Here is a 14,588-nt window from a genome sequence, read left to right as displayed (position 1 = left end):
CTGTGGCACAGTTTGGATTGGTTGATTTTTATTTGTCAGTAAAAACAAATACATACAGTGCATTCGGAAAGAATTCAGACCCTTTACATATCGACACTTTATGTTTACAGACTTATTCAAAAATGTATTAAAAAAAGTATCCCTCATCATTCTACAAACAATACCCCATAATGACAAAGCAAAAAGACTATCACATTTACATAGGTATTCAGACCCATAAGTATTCAGACTTTAGTGAAGCAGAGTCTTCTTGGGTATGACGCTACAAGCTTGGCACACCTGTATTTTGCATATCCTCTCAAGCTCGGTTAGGTTGGATGGGTAGTGTCGCTGCACAGCTATTTTCAGGTCTCTCCAGAGATGTTCAATTGGGTTCAAGTCCGGACTCTGGCTGGGCAACTCAGGGACATTCAGACTTGTCCCGAAGCCACTCCTGCGTTATCTTTGCTGTGTGCTTAGGGTCATCCTGTTGGAAGGTGAACCTTCGCCCCAGTCGCTCTGGAGCAGTTTTCATCAAGGATCTCTCTACTTTGCTCCTTTCATTTTTCCCTCAATCCTGACTAGTCTCACAGTCTCTGCCCCTGAAGACCGTCCACACAGCATGATGCTGCCACCACCATGCTTCACCATAGGGATGGTGCCTGGTTTCCTCCAGATGTGACGCTTGGCATTCAGGCCAAAGAGTTCAATCTTGGGTTCATCAGACGAGATAATCTTTTTTCTCATGGTCTGAGAGTCCTTTAGGTGCATTTTGGCAAACTCCAAGTCGGCTGTCATGTGCTTTTTACTGTGGAGTGTCTTCCATCTGGCCACCCTACCATAAAAGCCTGATTGGTGGAGTGCTGCAGAGATGGTTGTCCTTCTGGAAGCTTCTCCCATCTCCACAGAGGAACTGCTCTGTCAGAGTGATCATCGGGTTCCTTCTCCCTCGATTGCTCAGTTTGGCTGGATGGCCAGCTCTAGGAAGAGTCTTGGTGGTTCCAAACTTCTTCCATTTAAGAATGATGGCGGCCTCTGTGTTCTTGGACCTTCAATGCCTCAGAATTCTTTTGGTACTATTCGCCAGTTCTGTGCCTCGACACAATCCCATCTCGGAACTCTATGCTTCAAAGCGCTCAGGACTTCAGACTGGGGTCAAGGTTCACCTTCCAATTTATGTAAATGTATATTTGTTTTATTTATTTTTTAAATAAATGTGCAAAAATATCAGAAAAATATTTTTGCTTTGTCATTATGGAGTATGGTGTGTAGATTGAGGGGGGGAAATGATTTAATTTATTTTAGAATAATGCTGTAGCAAAATGTGGAAAAGTTGAAGGGGTCTGAATACTTTCCTAACCCTAGAGAGATATGCTGGTGGCATGCTACGACACAGATGCAGAAGGAGGGTAATTTGTAAATTTTTGGTCTGAATATTTTGTATAAAGAGAATCATATTCTTAAATTATAGGAGTAACTCTGGTAGGCCTGAACAAGTCTTCCTCACCTCAAGTTAAACTGTCAAAGTTAGTTGTAGCGCCGTGGCACACTGCCTTCATATCATAGGCCTGCAGTAGCTAAAGCCATACCAAACCTTCACAAACGTTTTCTAAACTTTTTATTAGTGTAATATCAAGTAAGTCAAGCCATTTTTTAAGAGTGAAAATACGAGCAGAAGCACAAATGTACCCCCCCCCCCTCAAAAAAACACACAACCCTCCCAAAGCAAACAAAAATAGTTTGATAACCCTCCCCTATTTTGGACCACCCATCCCCCAGTCAATTTCGATTTGTCTCTTACGTTTTTGCCTCATGACTTCCTAATGCACAATATTATAATCATCACCACCGTGAGAGGGGAGTATTCCCTAATATTGAACAGCAAAATAGACTGAAATCTGTAAAGGATTTTGTCTTTAGACTATGCCAGAAGTAAATTATATCATTTTTATCCCCCCATCATGGTACCATGTGAACGGTTGAGTGAGTGGCTTGGATAATGTTACATTATCTGGATTGTGTGTGCCAGATGGAACGAGATTTGCTGCTTTCAAAGGGGAATGCCAAAGGGGATATTTAACTGAAAGGTAGTAATCAACGTTCTACACATATAGATTGCTGAATGATACATTTTTAGACTGAACCGAATGTAGACCGCTGTAATAGAAGAAACATGATTATAAAATGCTTTTCTTCATGGGTTTTTAGTAAGGTCCGCCTAGACCTGCTCCATTTTCTACCATATGGTAGTTGTCTGTCAGCTGAACTTTAGTAAAGCCACTGGCAGCATACTGTAGAGATGGTGGGTGCATCTCAATATTGTAAAGTGTCTTCCTTTCCTTCATCTACACTGATCTGATGATTAAGGATGGATGCAAGCAATGTAATAGAACCTACAGGTTCTAGCTGCATAGTATTTATTTCTGATCGCTGCAGATCATCTGTGTTGCAGTCTAACACCTGACTGCTATAGGTCTACTTGACTGACAGTACGCCACCACAGAGATGAGGGAGTCTGTCTTGGGTGGTTTTCACATAGACCCGCCTGAGGAGGGACACATGACATACTCTGTGAATAGACACAAGTCTATCCACAGGCAAGTGCCTCCGATTGCCATGGAAACAAGCAAGAGCTCAAGCTGGATGAGCTATGTGCATGACGTAGAGCTTGGGCCCAAGCACGAAAGTTAACTGTCATTTCTTTTCTCCCCAGTCCAAGGTTTCAGTGGATTTTGTATCTTTAGCCCCTACTCTAGTAATCAAGTCAGTGGACCACCCTTCATCTCTGTTCAAAGGCCGTCCATCTCCTTTCTCTTGTTGCTCGCCATCGCTTTCCATCGGCCGTCCATCTCCTTTCTCTTGTTGCTCGCCATCGCTTTCCATCGGCCGTCCATCTCCTTTCTCTTGTTGCTCGCCATCGCTTTTCATCGGCCGTCCATCTCCTTTCTCTTGTTGCTCGCCATCGCTTTCCATCGGCCGTCCATCTCCTTTCTCTTGTTGCTCGCCATCGCTTTTCCATCGGCCGTCCATCTCCTTTCTCTTGTTGCTCGCCATCGCTTTCCATCGGCCGTCCATCTCCTTTCTCTTGTTGCTCGCCATCGCTTTCCACCGGCCGTCCATCTCCTTTCTCTTGTTGCTCGCCATCGCTTTACACCGGCCGTCCATCTCCTTTCTCTTGTTACTCGCCATCGCTTTTCAGTTGCAAGAACAAGATATTTGATCAAACAAACGTGACAATTGCTGAATATTATATTTTTGTTAGCATTTTGGAGGTTTTGATCTCAACACACATTTCTTCTCCATTTGCTAACAATTATTATTTTCGTTTATGGTTTTTATAGTTTGAAGTCAAATCATTTAGTCCTCAAATTGACTCCATAGAATACACCTGTACACAAGAAGAGCTTCAGGCTCATTACCTTAGAGCTGACGGGATGACTCAAGGGTGCATGGGCAATGTGTTTCCAGGAAATATTTTTTTTGCGGATCTTGCTAGTAGACAGTCCACAGGAGCAACTGCAACATCATAGAATAATCAGGTCATGGCACACATCACATACCATTTATTGCCCATATAATTGGATATCATTCGTGTTATGTTCAACACATTCTATAATGCATGTTATTTAAACACAAGGCTCCTTAAGAGGAAGAAACACCTTTTACTGAACAATATTAGATCCACCTTCTCTTGAGACACCCCCAAAGTAGCTGTTGCTTAGTAATAGTGCTCGGAGCTATGATTTATAGTGAGCTTGAAAGCCCTTAGCACGCTCATTAGTCACTGCTGGCAGAATAATGAATTCCAGAGAGGAAGCTGATTTAAGAACACCATCCCTTATATTCTTCAAGCTGAAAAGAATCGCCTTGGTACAACTATGTTCTTTTGAATGTATCTAAATTCACCTGGCCCAGCTACAAAGGGTTGCAGAGGCCAACGTCTCTTTGAGGCTAAATGTCCACATTGGAAATCAACCCGTTGACCTTTCAGAGTCTGGCTTCCGTTTTAGACTACAATGCCTGGGACCATGACCCAAATGTGTTTGCAGAGATGACCTTTTGCTTTTGTAATTTAAGTTCGTATTAACAGAAATGAGCTGTTTACCTATTACTATCTAACCCAGTTGAATGTTAAATACATCAGGAGAATTCCACTAAAACCTGTTAGCATATCAAACAGAACCTTGTGCATAAACACCTTCAAATAGTCCAGGCATCAGACATGACTGACTGGCAATATACCATTACCATATTCAACACTGTTTTATAAGCGGTGTGACCAATGCAACATTGAAGTGTGTAGCTAATATCAATAGCCAAGATGAAGGCGGACTTATGGAAATAAGTGTATGGTGAGATCATGCATAAATGCACTGTGGAAACGTTTCACGTGTGTAGCCACTCAGTGGAGGGGCTGACAGGAAAGAGACACCACTGGGTGATGCAGAGATGTGCCTTGGGCCAATTATTTTCTTGAGCGGATGATCAGGGAGACAGAAAATAATTACAAATCATTTGTAGACTGCAAATTGACCACACGCACATATAATATTAGACTAAAACATAATTTCTAACCTTGCATACATTTGTATTCGATCACGCCATGCGTGGGAATACTTACGAACAGATATCCAAAATGAAAATCTCTGGGAGCTGATTTTCTGAGGTTCTTAGTCTTTTATGCACAACAATGAAATTATTAAATGGGGGTTAGGGTTAGGGTTATTTATTTTGGGGGCCAAATAAAACTGCACGCAGGCCACCATTTGGCAAACCCTGGTGTAATGCGTCTCTAGAGTGCATGGTACATTAAACACAAATAGGATTCAAGGCCAAGTTGAGTCAATCTAAACAAATAGACTGCAGCAACAAAAAAATACAAACATTTGTGGGTTGCTAAGGAACTTTTTTCATTTCATTGCCTTTTTTATGATGTGTGTAAACCATAGTATAATTGCAGAAGTACAGTATAAGTCAAAAATCTAACATGCGTTATAAAGAAGTAAACCAAACCAGAAGTAAATGCCAAAGACTGTATTAACATGGTAAGAAATGTTAATGTTTTATTACATTCAAGAGAGGCCTAAGTGCAGTACACTGAAATAGCACATTTTCAGCAGATGTAGCAGCATTCTGACTGGCATAGACTAATTATTAGGCACAAAACAATCAAACAGAAATATCAATGAAAAAAATGTAATAGCCTGGCTGCCTTTCACCATAATCAAAACCACAGAAGCAGTTAATGTACATGCTTTGTAAACAAATTCAACACAGCTAAAATATACTGTCCTTGTCGAAACAGCAATCACAACTCCTCATGAATTTGACTAGTGCGAGCAAATTGGATAAATGGTCGAACAAAACCTACATGGCAGTGAAGTCTGTGTCCTCCAAGTCAGACCACAGAGCGATGCTCCCCACACACATACACAGCGCTGGGTCGGATCCGCCGCTTCGTGTGGCCGGGCAGCTGAGGGAGAAACTTGAAGTACTTGGGCATCAGGTCAAGGCAGGCATCGCGGAACTTCTTGATCCGCCAGTAGTAAATGAGAGGATTGAGGGCCGACTTGAGGTAGCACAACCAAAGGAGCCAGGTGCTGACTTCAAAGAAGTTGTCCTTGTGGTAGAAGGGGCTGCTGAAGGTGGAAACCAAGCTGTAGGCGGTGAAGGGCGCCCAGCACATGGTGAACACCGAGAAGAGGATGAGTATGGTGGTGAAGGCACGTGTCTTGAAGCTCATGTCTATGTTCATTTGGAAGGGCCTCTGCAGGCTCATGAGGCCCAGCTTGCTGGCCTGACTAAGGCAGATGCTGTCCGGGTGGCTGTGGATGCGCACAGCGTTGTGCCGGATGGTGTTCAGGATCCCCATGAAAGTGTACAACATGACCATGAAGGGGATGAAGAAGAAGGCCATCATGAGGAGCAATACGTAGGCGAGGTACCCCGGCTCGCTGGTGTAGCCAAAAACACACTGTGGAGCTCTAGAGGGGATCTGGAGAGAAGGGTGACCTATGGCAAGTGGGAAAGAGAAACAGAAGGAGAGAGTCCAAGTGATGACTATGAACACTTTGGCTCTGTGGGGACTCAACTTGTCCTGTTTCTGGACTATGATCAGGAACCGATCTATGCTTATTATAAGCAGGATAGCCATGCCCTCTATGGCAAAGAGCCAGAAGAACATTGCCGACACTCGGCAGAAAACATCCCCGAAAATCCAGCGTGTGGTCACCACAGTAACCAGGGCGAAGGGCATGTTGAGGACAGCCAGCATCATGTCTGCGAAGGCCAGGCTGGCCAATAGGATGTTGATGGCGGATCGCATGGCAGCGCGCTGGTAGACCATCAGAACCACCACCACGTTCCCCAGGAAGGCCACCAGCAGGATGGAGACCATGGCCATGCAGAAGAACACCTGGAGGGGCAGGCTGACGCCCTGCACACTATCCTGGGCCTCAGATGTTGGCGTGACTGTGACCAGGTCCAGAGGTGACCAGGAGATGACATTGGAGCTGTTTTGCATGGACATGTCTTCCATGTCAGGCTGGCCCTGGAGGAGGTGGTCAGAGAGGTTCAGCAGCCTCATGACGAGGCAGCAGAGGCTGGCGTTGTTGGACTCCCCTGCCTCCACAGGGGGAACGACAGTGGAGTAAACCATTCTTCCCCAAGGGGTGCAGGCTTGGGTTTAGGCATCGTTACTGGAGCTCTTCTCTCGCCAAACATGATACCTCTGATGCATTTCTTAGTCCTGAAGAAGCCAGCATCTTAGCATGAAGGAGAGATCCTGGGGAGACGGAGAGGGAAATGGAGGCAACACAGAAACATAAATGTCTAAATAGCTTTGTCTGTTTTTCCATAATAATAATACATTTAAAATGGGTATTCTTTGTTTTAAAATGTTGCATTCCTCAAAAGACAATATTATGTATAAAATTAAATGACTTCTTTCAATGCATTTGTCAAACTGAAACGTTCATATACACATTGGTCTGCACGTAATTCACTGTCTCCATGATTAGGCACTTTGAAAGGAGATCAACAGAGATTGAGATAACATCCTTTCCCTCCAAATCCCCTCGGTGTTACAGTGAATGAGACACTAAAGCCTCTAATCCATTCAGTGTTGGACGGGAGGGAAGGCCCTTGTGGGGAAAAGTCAGTCAGCAAAATCCTACCCTGACACTGCACACAGGGCACAGAGAAGACATTAAAACTGCAAAAAGCTACCAACTTCATATGGGACTGGCAAGGATCTTCCCTGTACTTGCCACACTCCTCTTCATCCTCAGTATATACTGCACTTCCCTATAAACAACATGGCCTCCCCAACACTAACATAACAGTTGTTGTCTCTCATTTTTAGGTTTCCATTTGGAGGTAACTCCACTTCAACTCTGCCAATCAGCTGGTGGAACTGGTGTACAGAATGAATTTAAAGATTTAATGAGATTTTTTGCGTATTTATGTATCCCTTTAATGCCACAGGTAATTTATTTTCCCAGAAGAAGTGTGTTTTACAGATGTTAGAATGCCTAGCCTACATGGGGGAGAGTGGGGTAAATTGAGTGTTTTATATTCAGCATCACTCCGTCAAGGGAAATACATTATTATTTCTAACAAAGATATCTGCATACACTACCATTCAAAAGCTTGGGGTCACTGAGAAATGTCCTTGTTTTGGAATGAAAAGAAAATGTAAAATAACATCAAATTGATCAGAAATACAGTATAAACATTGTTAATGTTGTAAATGACTATTGTAGCTGGAAACTGCATATTTTTTAAAAAATGGAATATCTACATAGGCGTATAGAGGCTCATTATCAGCAACCATCACTCCTGTGTTCCAATGGCACGTTGTGTTAGCTAATCCAAGTTTATCATTTTAAAAGGCTAATTGATCGTTAGAAAACACTTTTGTGATTATGTTAGCACGGCTGAAAACCGTTGTCTTGATTAAAGAAGCAATAAAACTGGTGTTTAGACTAGTTGAGTATCTGGAGCATCAGCATTTGTGTGTTCGATTACAGGCTCAAAATGGCCAGAAACAAAGTACTTTCTTCTGAAACTCATCAGTCCATTCTTGTTCTGAGAAATGAAGGCTATTCCATGCGAGAAATTGCCAAGAAACTGAAGATCTCGTACAACATTGTATTACTCCCTTCACAGAACAGCGCAAACTGTCTCTAACCAGAATAGAAGAGGAGTGGGAGGCCCCGGTGCACAACTGAGCAAGAGGACAAGTACATTAGTGTCTAGTTTGAGAAACAGATGCCTCACGTGTCCTCAACTGGCAGCTTTATTAAATAGTACCTGCCTCAACGTCAACAGTGAAGAGGTGACTCGGAGATGCTGGCCAACAATGAGATAGTCTATAGGTAGAAGGTCAGAGACTGACCGCGTGGTGCAGGGACAACAACCTCTCCCTCAAAGTGATCATGACAAAGTAGATGATTGTGGACTACAGGAAAAGGAGGACCAAGCACGCCCCCATTCTCATCGACGGGACTGTAGTGGATCAGGTTGAGAGCTTCAAGTTCCTTTGCATCCACATCACCAACAAACTAGCATGGTCCAAGCACATCAAGACAGTCGTGAAGAGGGCACAACAAAACCTATACCCCCTCAGGAGACTGAAAATATTTGGCATGGGTCCTCAGATCCTCCAAAGGTTTTACAGCTGCACCATCGAGAGCATCCTACAGAGGGTATTGTGTACGGCCCATTACATCACCGGGGCCAAGCTTCCTGCCATCCAGGACCTTTACCCCAGGCGGTGTCAGAGGAAGGCCCTGAAAATTGTCAAAGACTCCAGCCACCCTATTCATAGACTGTTCTCTCTGCTACTGCACGGCAAGTGGTTCCGGGTCGCCAGGTCTAGGTCCGAGAGGCTTCTAAACAGCTTCTACCCCCAAGCCATAACACTCCCCTGCACATTGACTCTGTACCGGTACCCCCTGAATATAGCCTCACTATTGTTATTTAACTGCTGCTCTTTAGTCATTTGTTATTATTCCACTACCTTTTTTAGGTATTTTCTTCAAACTTCATTGTTGTTTAAAGGGCTTGCAAGTAAGCATTTCACTATAAGGTACACCTGTTGTATTCGGCGCGTGACAAATAAAATTTGATTTGACGTCGTATTCCTGCGATTAATGCCTTGCATTACACCTGGGAAGAAAACACTTACATTTGGTCAACTTGCCATATCCTAAACTTACTCCATGGCCATTGGCTCAACTGTCCAAAGGAAAACATTTTGACTATATTAGCTCACACAGCTACAAGGGTGGACTTTCATGCTAGGTTTAGGACCTCATATTGTAGCTTATATAGACCCCAAATTATGTATAGAACAATATTTAAATGATCTACTTTGGTTTAGATAAAAGCATCATGAAACCTCTAACACAACAAATTCATTTGACTTGGTGAAAATCTGTTTTTTGGACCAAACTTGCTTACCACCTTTTCCATGTGGTTTATACCTTCAGACTCCATGAAATGATGACCTCTTCCTAAATATTTGGTATACTTTCCTAGAAACATGGGTGGCACATCATACCTTGGTTCAACTGACCCCACTCTCCCGTACTTTATTTAGATAAGGCTAAGACTACTTGTTGGTAAAAAAGGCCTATCGCTTATATAAACATTGGATACTGTTATTTTAGACAGGCTGGTATCATTTAGAATGGCTCCACAGCAAACCTCAAACAGAAAATGTTGTAACTGCCAAACTATAAGCAGTTCCATCCATAGAGCTCACCAGCTTGTAGTACTATAAAATGGAAATGAAACCTCTGGTTCATTCAGCCATTCATATGGGGGGAATTCATTGTGAAAGAATGGGGTTTTGGGAAAACCTCAGACCTTATTTTCGGTGTTTAACACAGGTTTGGGAGATCTTTAAAAAAATGTATGACATATTTCAGGTTGACGTTTATTGTCATGAATCTTGTCCTGGAGGCAGAACTGAGTGCAAAGTCTAAATTGGCCATATTGTAAAAATGTATGAAAAGAAAAATGTGCTTTTTGGTCTTCATTTAAGGTTAGGGTCAGGCACTAAGGTTAGCAGTGTGGTTTGATTATATATATGCTTTAAAATTCATAGTGTAATTTGCTGATGAATATGATGTCATAGAAGAAAACATAAGATCTCCTAAGCATGTGTTTTTCCAGAGACCATAAAAAAACATTAATTGTCGAGGAGTAACACCTCGATCACACCAACTGCATTTTGGTACACCAAAAGTACATTCATTTCCAATGGAAGGTTGTGTTTGCCTTGCAGCATTGCATTACAGAGGCAGTTGCAGTGCGTTCTGTGTGGTGTATACGTTGGATTTATTGAACACATGCATCAAACTGTATGCGTAGACGGCTTGACAGTGAATGTTGAACTTTTGTTGCACACATCCAGATGATGCTGTGTACCATTTTGCGCAATAACGCTGCACGTGTGATCGAGGCATAAAGCCTCTGTTAAGTGTGATTTTCTAACATTCCTGCAGCACTTTCAAATGTGCTCTCTCTCTCATTTCTATTTTTAGTCATTCCATGTGGGTTGAACACACAAAGTGATACATTCAAAGTGATAAAGCGGATTCAAGGCCTTTTAAATAACTTGCAGGAAAATGTAAATTGGCCTGCTTTTTTTCTACATTAACATTAATTTGTACACTGCACGGAGGATATTATTGTGTGATGGCTGTTGCTAGACTGAAACCTTGAGGCAAATTCTATCTATTTACCATTATGCATCAATAGAATTGTCAGTCACCTCACCACACCAAGGGAGAGAGTAAAATGGTTAATTAATGAGATAAACTGGCTAGCCAGAATAGAACAGGAACATATGTATTATTAGGTGATAATACAATGACTGGTGGTTGTGTGCTATATTCTGATTAAGACCGAAAGGATGTGTGCAAACAAAGCTCAGACTGAAATCTAGGTCTGCCTCCTATCACTGACACTGATTGATCATCATGCTCTGCTCTCCTCATGAGGATATTATGGCAGGCATTGTTGATAGATACAGTCGCACCAATTCTGCACTGTGTAGCAGTCTTATATTCTAATTCCCACTGGGCACAAGCATCAATTCAACATCTATTCCACATTATTTCATTGAAGTAACGTGGAAACAATGTTGTTTCTACATAATGACCACTTTCAAATAGAATAAACATGAATTGGTGGTTAGGCCAGTATTCTTCCATTTTCAGATATTCAGCAGAATATAGTCATTTAAAGCATATGATGGAAGAGCTAGAAAGAGATTAGAGTACATGTACAGTACCATTCAAAAGTTTGGACACACCTACTCATTCAAGGGTTTTTCTTTATTTTTACTATTTTCTACATTGTAGAATAAGACTGTTTCAGGATGCAGCTGATGCAACTGTCAAAACTATGAAATAAAACATATGGAATCATGTAGTAACCAAAAAAGTGTTAAACAAATCTAAATGGATTTTAGATTCTTCAATGTAGCCACCCTTTGCCTTGATGACAGCTTTGCACACTTGTGGCTTTTTCTCAGCCAGCTTCATGAGGAATACTTTCCAACAGTCTTGAAGGAGTTCCCACATATGCTGAGCACTTGTTAACTGCTTTTCCTTCACTCTGCAGTCCAACTCATCTCAAACTATCTCAATTGGGTTGAGGTCAGGTGATTGTGGAGGCCAGGTCATCTGATGCATCACTCCATCACTCTCCTTCTTGGTCAAATAGTGCTTACACAGTCTGGAGGTGTATTTTGGGTCATTGTCCTGTTGAAAAACAAATGATAGTCCCACTAAGCGCAAACCAGATAGGATGGCGTATCGCTGCAGAATGCTGTGGTAGCCATGTTGGTTAAGTGTGCCTTGTCACCAGCGAAGCACCATCACACCTCCTCCTCCATGCTTTACGCAGAGACCATCCGTTCACCTACTCTGTGTCTCACAAAGATACGGAGGTTGAAACCAATAATGTCAAATTTGGACTCATCAGACCAAAGGACATAATTCCCCTGGTCTAATGTCCATTGCTCGTGTTTCTTGGCCAAAGCAAGTCTCTTCTTCTTATTGGTGTCCTTCAGTAGTGGTTTCTTTGCAGCAATTCGACCATGAAGGCCTGATTCACGCAGTCTCCTCTGTTATTACTGTTATTTCTCTCTGCTTATTTGAGCGGTTCTTGCCATAATATGGACTTAGCCCTATTTGGCAAAATACCATCTTTTGTTTACCACCCGAACCATGTCACAACACAACTGATTGGCTCAAACGCATTAAAGAAAGAAATTCCACAAATTAACTTTTAAAAAGGCACACCTAATTAATTGAAATGCATTTCAGGTTATTACCTCATGAAGCTGGTTGAGGGAATGCCAAAAGTGTGCAAAGCTGTCATCGAGGCAAAGGGTGGCTATTTGAAGAATCTCAAATATAAAATATATTTAGATTTGTTTAACACTTTTTTAGTTACTATATGATTCCATATGTGTTATTTCATAGTGTTGATGTCTTCACTATTATTCTACAATGTAGAAAATAGTAAAAATAAAGAAAAATCCTGGAATGGTGTGTCCAGACCTTTGACTGGTACTGTACATATCCACAGAAACCATAGTAACTGGTAAGAAGGAACTGCCTGGTACCTTGCAAGTCAATGATAACACTGCATGTTGAGTAGTTGTGGAACCTAGCAACAGGGACCTGCTGCCAGCCACTAGGCCTGAATGCTTTGTATCTCTTTCAAAACAATGTTGAGGCTTTCATTAACCACTGCAAATGATCATGTCGATGTATCATATGGTCCTTATAAAGCCTTAGATGAGTCTAGGAGACGCAAACGTTATGCTGCTAACCATACAGTTAATGGAAATTGCGTTTATCTTTTGGAGTGTCTAAATAGGAATTTGAATTACACATATGTTTCTGAGCTGGATAATGTTGTTCAGTTATCAAATGGGGAAATAAAACATCATAAATTCATAGTAATTCATACAGTTGTAAAGTTACAAATAATAGTAGTCCACATTAACATGGTAAGAGGTGTAGAAATTAGTGATTAAACGACGTGATTAAAATGTATAAACGTTCCTTTTGATGCATTTTCTGCAATAGCCTACAGTCAGCCATTATCTGCCGGCCTATTAAAATAGTATCTCATCACAGGAAATTATTGATTGTGAGGCTATAGAGTTTCATAGCCTATACATTCTGCGATATACAGACACTGAAACAAACCCATACAAATTAAAATTATAAGCCTACTTGGTTATTTTTGATAACAGTATTATTATTATTATGCTTGTTTGATGATAGCCTAATATTAATTTAATAAAACATAATTGTTTTAAAATGTTTGCATTGTATTAACTGAAACCACTTTTCAGTAAGTATTTATTTCGATTATATTATCCTCGGTCTAGAAAAAGTTAAATTACCTTTTTCCTTCCAAAGTCTCAGGTTGACCAATATCGTTATTGGGTTTCAGTTAAGACAGACCCTTTCACGCTGCTTGTTTCATATAGTCTTTCTGTTGATCCATCTCGCTGTCCAGATGGTTTTTGTAATTCCTCGAAGTCACGTCACAACTACATATTCGAGGTGTAATTCATCTCTAATTGCACGTTAATTAACACGTCTAATCAAATAATATTGTTTACAGAGCGACAAACGGCGAATGCCACCTACACAATTCAACAAAAGCAGTGAAGTAAAATGTAGCTCCTCCGCATATCGTTACAGCTTTGTTTAGCAAGGAATTGATTTCGCAGCAAAATAAAAAAACGGCTGGATTGGCCTAATGGCCTACCAGACAGAATCATGACTCAAAACGGGCTTTGAACAAGTTGATTGTCTGTCATTTGATACTCTTTCCTATAGCTCTACCCTAATCTTTATGTTATCCTGAGAGCGATCATTTTGATTGTCACTGTCGGGGTCCACCGTAGGCTCTAATATTGCGTCACTGAAACCTCTGTCGGTATCCCGGTTAACTGACAGTCCCATCATCCAGTAGTATGGACAGGATTGGGTACGGTCCTCCGTTAGGGCACGCCCATTATCTCGAGCTCCAATTGAAATGGATAATGGCCATAAAGAGGAGTAAATGTCTGGTTGCATGACTAGGCCTATAGGGCACGTGTGATAGGCGTTGTATTGTTACATTGTATACAATCATCATCAAACACTCAGAAAAATAAAATGTTACAACAAGATTCCAATCAGTGTATGTTTGGTCATTAGATGTTCCACTAATAATAGCTACTTACAGCTGTTTACAACTGCTTATTACACATCTCACTACCCCATTTTCAAATCAGGCGACCCCACATGGTGTCTCAACCCCTAATTTGGGAAACGCTGTGCAAGTTACACTATATTTTTTTTAAGTCAGCGCTAAATAGATAATAGTAAGGTTAGTGCCTCCGTATCAGCAGTGCTCTATTCTCTGCCACCATCTCAGAAACTACACTTAGTAATGGTGAGAGGAGCGATGAGAGAACTCAGCAGTATCCAAGAAGCTGTTAAGTGTGAATAACTCAATCCAAGCATGTCATTCACACATTCAAGCTTTGGAAAGACATTATAAATACTGTGCACGTAATAGAT

At 41.5% G+C, this 14,588-nt stretch overlaps 1 protein-coding gene across 4 annotated transcripts; it reads right to left on the bottom strand.

Annotated features, from left to right (window-relative positions):
* Positions 1 to 3,024: 3,024 nt before the first annotated feature.
* LOC118398753 (probable G-protein coupled receptor 63) lies at positions 3,025 to 14,191 on the bottom strand. Of its 4 annotated transcripts, XR_004828679.2 has the most exons (3): positions 13,418 to 14,191; positions 3,399 to 3,495; positions 3,025 to 3,170 (listed from the first exon to the last, which is right to left on the bottom strand). XR_004828679.2 is itself a non-coding variant. In XM_035794415.2 (2 exons), the coding sequence occupies exon 2, from the start codon at positions 6,635 to 6,637 to the stop codon at positions 5,378 to 5,380; it is 1,260 nt and encodes a 419-aa protein (XP_035650308.1). In that variant the 5' UTR covers positions 6,638 to 6,763; positions 13,418 to 14,191; the 3' UTR covers positions 5,017 to 5,377. The 4 variants fall into 4 exon arrangements, 3 of the variants coding, with proteins under 3 accessions (XP_035650308.1, XP_035650309.1, XP_035650310.1); XM_035794415.2 differs by lacking the exons at positions 3,025 to 3,170; positions 3,399 to 3,495 and adding an exon at positions 5,017 to 6,763; XM_035794416.2 differs by lacking the exons at positions 3,025 to 3,170; positions 3,399 to 3,495 and adding an exon at positions 5,017 to 6,763 and having other exon boundaries at positions 13,668 to 14,191.
* Between the last annotated feature and the right edge of the window lie 397 nt (positions 14,192 to 14,588).

Source organism: Oncorhynchus keta, chromosome 19 (genome assembly GCF_023373465.1).
Source record: "Oncorhynchus keta strain PuntledgeMale-10-30-2019 chromosome 19, Oket_V2, whole genome shotgun sequence".
Classification (NCBI taxonomy): Eukaryota; Metazoa; Chordata; class Actinopteri; order Salmoniformes; family Salmonidae; genus Oncorhynchus; species Oncorhynchus keta.
Note: the sequence above shows the minus strand (reverse complement) of the source record. Positions and strands in the feature narration are given on the sequence as shown.